Below are 9,129 nucleotides of genomic sequence, written 5' to 3'. Positions count from 1 at the left end.
AGGAAACCTAAACTTGGATTTCTCATACTAGTCCTTCATTGGCCAGCATGGACCAAAAAATCTTAAAGCAACATGCTTAACCCTGGTAAAGAAAGTGTTCTGGAATCCCTGCTGCTCAGTTAATGAGCAATGATAAAGCAAGAAGTTTATCTAATCCTTTTTGATTAGAAGGACTGTGACAGAGGGATTAAAACTTGATGTGTAGATGAAATGGGAAATAATGGGGAAACCTCAATATTATCAAAGACACTGATCACCTGAGGGAGACAGAGTTTACATTGAGGAAAGTAATAATGCAGTACAAAACATTTCAAATGGCTCAACATACAAGCAGATAAGAGTGTTCCTATGCAGACAATTTTTAGGAGATACTTTGAAAACCATCCTTATCTTAATATTTAAGTTTTACTTCAGTGGCTTGTAAGAAGAAAAGTTCAGATACCAATTTAATTAGTCATGCATTTATCCAAATGCTTAAGTGTCAAATGCAAATAACTCTGCATCTATGTGCAGGGATACCTGAATGATTTTGAATTACTACTGCCCTTTAGGATGTGCATTGCTTGGTACATTGAAAAAGTTTGACAAGTTTGAGTAGCAAATGTTATCAGTAATGAAGATCACATTGTCCTTATGCATATATTTCTAAAAGCCTTCATATTTTTACAGGTATTCTGTACCAGTCTTGAAAACTCAACATTTTAATAGAATCATAAATGTCACCAAGAGCCACTTACACAATTCCTCAGTGCAGCATGAATTTTAATTTTCAATGACTTTATTGAGAATGTTCTGTAAATTTTACAATGAGAAACTTTAACTGCTGTTACACAACTTGCAAATATTTCAAACATAACAGCAATCTTCTATTTTTTTGAATTTTTCTGTTCCATGTTCAGGTCTTGGGATGGATTTTCTTCCTTAGCTTCATTTTCATCTTCCTATAAAACAAAATAAAAAAGCATTACTGGAGTTTCTGAAGAGATACACATTCTGCAGAGCTGTTCATATGTTCAAAAAAAACATATACAGAAACAAACCTGTCCATACCTTTCTTTGAGATTCTTTTACATGACTGATAAACGCTGAAGTTACAATAAGTGCACAATTTTAATCATTAGAAATGTGATCTTAATGAAAAATTAAATAGAAATTTTTTACCTGCAGTGTCAACTAATTTAGCTGCTTTGAGACTCATTACACAAAGAAAGAAGCCTCTAAAACATAAAAGGTGAAATTTTATGATATTTAAACTTTTGTAGTGGATGCTATTTCATACCTCCCCTTGGTTCTTGACTGGAGGTTTCCATGAAATTGCTTTTAAAATGCAAGAACTTTCATCACTGTCCTGGAAATTACTTTTGAATAGCATCTGCCATTGAAAAATGTTTCATTTTTTTTTAGACCAGATACGTTTACTTCACCATTTGATAAAAGACAATAAATTTAACTTCAGAGACACTTTATGTGCTGCAGCATCGTATTTTTGTCCCATCTAGCATATTTTCTTGACAGGTCTGCCAATTTTCCAATTACTTGTACCACCATATGTTATCTGAAGATCAGTCAGGTCTAAAATAGGAAACATGAGCATGTCAGGCAGCAGCATGCTTACAATATTCTACAGCTTCAACTCCAGGAGTAGGGCTCATAATTCACTGTGAGCTCCTCTGGAGCATATTGAATAAATGAAGTGACATCATAATGCCCGTTTCCATAGGAATGAATAGTATCTTGTGTCCAGTACAAAATGTTGACCTCCAAAGTATAAATTTTGGCATCTTGAAAAAATATTTCATGGGACAACTTGTAACCCATCTCAACAGAAAGAGTCCTTCCTGCAAACACATTCACAGTACACACTGTCCTATCTTCATACTGTACACATTTTGTTTTACAAAACAAGAAATGTTACTCAGTCTCAATAAAACAAACAAACAAACAAAAATACATTGAAATTTGGGTGCTATAAAGTGTTCTGGTTTACATGAAAACCCAAACACAGAGGGAGGATGGTGTAATGGTTGGAACCCTAGCCTAGGTACAAGAGACCTAGGTTGTGTTTCCTGTTCTGACGCAGGTTACCTGTGTGACCTTGGAAAAGTCACTTTGTCTCTCTCTGCCTCAGTTCCTCATCTGTAAAATAGAAATAATAGCACTTTCCTAATTCACTGGTTTGTTGAGGATAAAAATATTAAATATTCTGAGGTGCTCTGATACTATGGTAATGGGGCCACATAAGCCCATAAGACAGATAAAGAGTATTGATGGAAACTACCTAGCTAAGTAAATATGGCCATGCATTTCACTATACATAACATACATTTGCAGAGTTAGTTGTTCTATTTAGAAAGTACATAATACATTCTGCACATAAATCTCCCTCCCACCCACCACACACCTTGAAAGAAACATTTTGATTTACATTGCTCACTAAGGGCCAAAAGCAAATACATTCACTTTTATGAGCTATTTTTGCCGAGTAATTTCCATCATGGTAGTAATGGAGCCCATGGTAGGAATGGAGATTGAGGCACCAGGAGATTTTTCACACAACACACAGTCAACCTGTGGAACTCCTTCCCAGAAGATGTTGTGTAGGCCAAGACTATAACAGGGTTCAAAAAAGAATTAGATAAATTCATGGAGGATAGGTCCATCAATGGCTATTAACCAGGATGGGCACGGATGGTGGTGTCCCTAGCCTCTGTTTGCCAGAAGCTGTGAATTGGCGACAGGGGATGGATGACCTGATGATTACCTGTTCTGTTCATTCCTTCTGGGGTACCTGCCATTGGCCACTGTTGGAAGACAGGATACTGGGCTAGACAGACCTTTGGTCTGACCCAGTATGGCCGTTCTTACATTCTTAGAAGTCTCATATAGATATTGCTGAGAAGGGATGTGTACTGAGCTCAGAGGCACCTTGTCAGCCCAGGCAAGTGAGGCACAGCCTAACCAAGAATCCCCAAAAGCTACCGAATACATTTTGCATATTGTTTTTTATGTAATTGATAAATATATACAGATTTAAGGACAAATTGTGATTTGATTAAAATGTCACAACTCATTCTCTCCAGCGCTGAAACACAATACCAGATAGTTTGGAGAACATAGTGCTGTGTGAGGATCAACTCTTGGTGTAGCTAATAGTGCTCCAAGAAGCTGCCTAGTTACCATGACAATTTACCAGACCCTGGAGTCACTTTATAAGGGCATTGATGTGGTAAGTACCACTTAACGAGGCCATGGCAGAATTGTAGCAACGAAGCCCAGGCTGAAGGGTTTTTTCTGCTGGGTAGGGTGGGGGGAGGGATGAGTAGGGTTGCAACCTGTTCGGGTTTTACCCAGTTTTTGGCTTCTGTGTCCGGGTGCCATTTAGGGATGCCAGGTGCCCAGTTTTCAGGAACCTGGGTCCCAAACCAAGAGTCCAGTTACCGCAGAATGGAGGGTGGCACTGGGTCATTAATCCGTGCCAGCCCCTGCTCAGCCAGGGTCACCTCCTATCTGCAAGCAGGCTCCTTTAGATGATTCAGGGAGTGATGGGGAGAAGAGTAAGCGATGGGGGCTGGCCATGGGGGATAGAGGCGGAGAAGGGGATGGGGCCTCAAGGGAAGAAGTGGAGCAGGGGCAGGGTCTCAGGGGTGACCAGCAATTAGAAAGGCGGCTACCCTAGGAACGGGGTCTGAGCCTTACACCTCCTCCCCCATTGCTCTGCTGGTGCTTGACCATTGTGGGCCATAAGTAGGAATATTTTTGGCTTCCCGAAACCACACATACTAATAATTAATTGGGGGCGCCCTTGAGCTGCTCGGGGCCTTAGCATTTGGTTAGTCTGCTTATGCCTAGCGCTGGTTCTACCCCACAAGCCAGACCCCATGTGTGTGCATGAGAAACGGCCACCAAGCCCCATACCAGTTCAGACAGCAGTGGTGTCTCCCAGGTCTGCCTGCTGTTTTCTCACAATAAATAAGGTAAGCTTTTAATAGCTATTACATTATATCTGGGGTGTGTGTGTGTGCGTAAATAACTATTTTGTGATTTGTGCCTCACTTGTTAAAAAACTCATGAGCTGCCATTGGCTGAGCCTTGTGAGACTCCACATAATGGTTCAGGTGAAGAAGACCGTTGGTGGATAGGATGTGTGCACCTTCCTGGTTCATTTGATTTAGTTAACTGGAGAAACACAATGATCTGTTGTGGTGTTATGAAGAAATAACCTTTTTAAGGCTATCTTGACAACAGTTTCAATTACCTGGTAACGCTCCACTTTGTTATTAATTATTTGGTCTTGTGGGTGGGCTACTTTGCCACTACAAAGCATCAGAGGGATAGCTGTGTTAGTCTGTATCCACAAAAACAACAATGAATCCGGTGGCACCTTAAAGACTAACAGATTTATTTGGGCATAAGCTTTCGTAGGTAAAAACCCCACTCCCTCAGAGGCATGGAGTGATCAGATCCATGCATCTGAAGACATGGGTTTTTTACCCATGAAAGCTTATGCCCAAATAAATCTGTTAGTCTTTAAGGTGCCACCGGACTGCTCATTGTTTTTGCCGCTACAGCTTCTGGAATCAGTAGCTTCTGGAGATGAATTACTATAGTTTGCTTGACTTGATGCAATTATGAAAAAAGTATCCCCTTTACTTCTGTTTTAAGCAGGGAATGGTGTGCCCAAGACACTTCCAAGGTTTAACCTCATGCTGAAGATAAAGGATAGTCTGGGACCAGAAATAACCTTGGAGAAGCCCATGGCCATATGATGACTATGAGTCTTGAGCTAACGTGTAAAATGTGTTGTCTGCATGAGAGCTGAAGACAATAAATCTTGGGGAATTCAAAAGCTAAGTTCAGTAGTAGCTCTCTGAGTTCTTCTAGGCAGACAAGCAAGATGTTTCATTTCTGGGTGACTCATCTGTAGGGGAATTGCAAGTCGGCCTCACAAATTTGTAAGTTTTTAAAGAGTTGTCCAAAAGTTCGCCATTTTTCTAGTTCATGTGACTTTCACCCCCAATCAATGTCTCCCTTATTCTTTATCCTTTCCTGGCTGCCAGCACCCAATTCCCAATCTCCCCAACACTTACTCCTGCCCTGACATACCCTCTCCCAACTCTTCGCAACACACTCCTCCTGTGATCCTACCTCTGAGCTCCTGCATATCTAACAAAGATGGAGACAGAGGCTTACAACCAGGAAATACAGGCAAAGAAGAGGGGGTAACCTCACTTCCCATTCTCTCTGAGACCCAAGGGAGGGATAGGTATCGGGGGACTTTTATCCTCTCCTGGGGCAAACAAGAAATTTCACTTTGTGCAAGTACGGTAAAAATTATATTTAGTGAGTTTTTAGCATCACTGGAACAAATTAAGCGGTTTTGTGCCAGCTCCCCTTTACTGCTCTACCAAGTGCTTTAACTTTAACCTAGAGGGACCACCTTAGAAGGTAGTTAATTCTATATTCATTCAGTCCATGGCCTCTCTGCTGAGACTGACATGGGTGCTAATTAATGTCAACTGCGATAGCAATTTTTGTGATGTGCATTCCTATTAATTTGGAAGTTAAATGTGATTGCCAGGTTACTTGGGATGGATCTGGACCAGCATTCCAAATATATTAACAATCCCCTGACCTGGCAGGTCCCACTATCCCTTGAGTTTGTTAACTGGCTATTACAGTAAAATTATAGTTTCCATGCAATTTTTGAAAACACGATTTCCTATACTTCAAGAAGATTTCTTATTATATACAGAGTATTTAACTGGTTGTGGTTTCTAAAGTCACTCACAATGTTTGAATTTTCAGCTATGTGGACTATTTAGCCTAATTATCAAGGAATGATGCTGAATAGACTGAAGATTAAACATGTTTAATATATTTGCTTTACTAATTACCACCTCCAGTTATACAGCTTCTCATCATTAAGGAACCCACACTATATGGAGTGCATATATAGGAGTGTAGCAGGGTGGACCCCTGCTCCTGGGCGGAAGGGGTTTAAAAGCGGCCTGGCAGGGCTTGAGAGCTGCTGCTCTCAAAGCTGGGCTGATTGGGGAAGTGGCCGCAGCTGGGCCACATCCCAATCAGGCCACAGCTGGCCCCTATAAAAGGCTGTGAGCCAGGAGCCCCGTCAGTCTCTCTCTGTTTCTAGAGGGAGATGGGCCTGGCTGCACGGAGCTAGACAAGGTACCTAGGGTGAAGAAGGGCTGGGGAAAGGCTGAGGAGCTGGGGAAGCTCCAGCCTAGAAAACCCCAGGCTGTGGCCTAGCACAGGGCAAAAGGTACTTGGGGTTGCAGGGGGGCAACCTAGGGGTAGGCCAAGGCAGCAGGTCCAAACCCCCGTTGCCAATGATGAGTGCTGGATACTGCAGTCTGCCCCAGCGAACGGGGGCTAGATAGAGACTGGGCAGTAGCCAATACTGAGGCGAAGTGGGGATAGTGGGGTGGGGGTTCCCCTGGGAGAGGGAAACCCAGTTAAAGGGGCACCGGGGTCCTGGGAGGGACACGGGGGCCATTGGCTGTAAGGCAGATCACCGGCCTGCAGAGGGTGCTCCCGAGCTGGAAAGAGCTAATTCCCCAGAGTCACCAGCAGGAGGCGCTGCAGCGGTGAGTCCGACCCGTTACAAGGAGGTTCATTCACCCACAATTGGAACACACCAACTGTTCTACACCAGCAAGACTGGGTTTTCTCATAAGAGACAGTGAAGAGGCATTTTTGCAGGGCAAATCTTAGGTGGGAACAATAATTACCCAATAAAAAGTCTTTTATTTTTAAGTTAATTCAAAACCAGTCTAGGTTAGCAGACAACGTTAATACCATTGGTGGCTATTTAGTGGCTTCTGGTAAATGGTCACATTCTAGTTTCCAATGGACAGATGCTCTGCCATCACAAAATTCATCCTCACAACTAGCATTAGTGATTCACATTTCCACTATTTTCCTTTTGCTTATTTTAACCATCCTGCTTATAGCTTAGTATATTCTAATAGATTTTTAAACTGTACAGGCTTTAGAAAAGCTTGAGATGGAATATTCTCATATTTGGGTTCATATGTAAAAAGATTGACGTAATTGTTATGAATAGATGGCAAAAATCAAATTCACCCTAGTTTCTACCGTTTTCACTTACTGATAACAACAGGTCCAAATTTTGAAAAAGCCAGTGCGAACAAATGTCTTGCAAAGGCTCTGAAAAATATCCTTTAACACAGGCTCTGGTGGATTGTATGAGAGAACTAGTTCTAGAGCTAACACCCTGTTCCAAGATTGTAATTCCACCCACACCTAGGAGTTCCACTTCAGGGACGGACAGTGACTTCTGTCTCACTGCAATTGCTACAATGACATCTCGGATGGCCAGGTCTCCCAGGTCATTCCAGGCTTTATAGTGTGGTTCATATGGTAACCAACATCCTGAATTGCAGTAATAAATGAACTTGGGAGCCAATGCAGAGCACAAGTATTATGAGTTTAATGGTAATTTAAGTTAACAGCCACAAAATATATGAAACTTATTTACATTTAACAGCCCTAATATTACTTTCACATTGGAATAAATTAAGATTACCTGTCTGTAATTGCTGTTCTTTTATGGTTGTGATAACAGATCGAACTCCTCTGTCTACACACAGTAACTGGGATCTGATGGCTCAGACTGATAAACTGGGCCTGTAGCAGGGTGCTGGTGCACAAGCACCTAATTAGCCCCTGCTCAGCCAGCCTCAATCAGGGGAAATAGATTGGGGCTGGGGAGAAGGCTGGTGCCGGCCTCAGGAACTGGCTGCACCTGTGGGCCTGCTCAGATAAGAGCTATAAAGGCTGGCTGGCAGCCAGTGCAAAGGGGGGGATTGGTCAGGGAAGGGGTAGTCTCCAGAGAGAAGGGAGAACCCCTGTAAAGAGGAGACCAAAGCCTTGTAAACTTTGTATATAGTGTTGCTGGTGGTGGGTACTAGATATAAAGACCATGGGTGCTGCAAAAGAGGAGCCTGAAGGTGCTTTATTAAAGGAGCCCAGAGCAGTGGGAAGGCAGGCCAGGAAAGGACCCGGTTACACGTGGGGGCTTGTCCGGGATCCCTTATCCGCGCCATAGACACAGAGTGGCAGCCTGAGCATGGAAGGCACCCTGCAATGGCTCGCAGAGCAGCAGACCGAACTAGGGAAGACACTACAGTCTTTCAGGGAGTCTCACCAGGTGGAGCGGCAGGCCCTCCTCACCTGGCAAACTCAGCAACAGAAAGCCCTCCAGGATTTCATCAAGGAGCAGTCGGCGGTACAGCAGCAGCTCCTCCAGCGTTTGGTGAGTCCTGCTGTGGTGGGGGATGGTGCCCGGACTCCAGGCCTTAGCCTGTGTAAGATGGCCCCCGCCGATGACCCCGATGCCTTTTTGGGCACCTTGGAGCGGGTGGCCCTGGGAGCTGGATGGGATCGGACCACCTGGGCCCTACGTCTCGGCCCTTATCTCACCGGGGAAGCACAGGCCGCGTACATGGCCCTGACAGAGACCCAAGCCAGGGATTATGAGGTGGTAAAAGCGGCCATCTTAGATTGCCTCGGGTTGTCAGCCGAGAAGTACTGGCAGAAGCTTCGGGCAGCCCGATGGACAGGGCGTGTATGACCCCGGGCCTTTGCACAAAGACTAATGGACTGGGCAACCCGGTGGTTGAGGCCCGATGCCCACACTGTGGGCCAGATAGTGGACCAAGTGGTCCTGGAACAGTTCCTGCAGGGCCTCCCTGACAGCGTGCGGGTGTGAGTGCGGCGACATCAGCCACCCATGCTGGAAGCGGCCGTGCAAAGGACCGAAGAGTACGCAGAGGCAGACTTCCCGGTGGGGGAGCACCGAGTCCTGCAAGGCCCAGAAGGGAGCAGGAAACCCCGGGAGCACAGTGGGGGGAAACCGCCGGACTGGCGACGGGAGGAGCCCAAGGGGACCCCTAACCGCCCGGGGCAGTTCGTGTGTTGGCGATGTGGTCAGCCGGGACACAAAAGTTGGGACTGCCCGGTGATGGAGTGCGGAGCGGCGGACTTTTGTGGATGGACTGGGACTGGGGCAGGGGAAAGGAGGCGTGGGTTAGCCACCATCCCGGTGCGGGTAGGGAGAAGGGCCCAGAGGGGTCTGGTGGACACGGC

General features: G+C 44.8%; 1 protein-coding gene across 3 annotated transcripts in view; it reads right to left on the bottom strand.

The window, feature by feature from the left end:
• Positions 1 to 412: 412 nt before the first annotated feature.
• The window catches only part of PHF14 (PHD finger protein 14), a 288,520-nt gene continuing 279,803 nt past the window's right edge, over positions 413 to 9,129 (bottom strand). Inside the window, exon 18 of one of the 3 annotated variants that reach the window (XM_039523434.1) lies at positions 413 to 941. In XM_039523434.1, coding sequence (XP_039379368.1) covers positions 867 to 941 — 75 coding nt within the window. In that variant the 3' untranslated portion in view covers positions 413 to 866. The remainder of the gene's footprint in view (positions 942 to 9,129) is intronic. The other 2 variants (XM_039523432.1, XM_039523433.1) reach the window with 2 other exon arrangements.

Source organism: Mauremys reevesii, linkage group 2, assembly GCF_016161935.1.
Source record: "Mauremys reevesii isolate NIE-2019 linkage group 2, ASM1616193v1, whole genome shotgun sequence".
In the NCBI taxonomy this organism is placed as follows: Eukaryota; Metazoa; Chordata; order Testudines; family Geoemydidae; genus Mauremys; species Mauremys reevesii.
The sequence above is the reverse complement of the archived record's forward strand: the minus strand, read 5'-3'. Positions and strand labels throughout refer to the sequence as shown.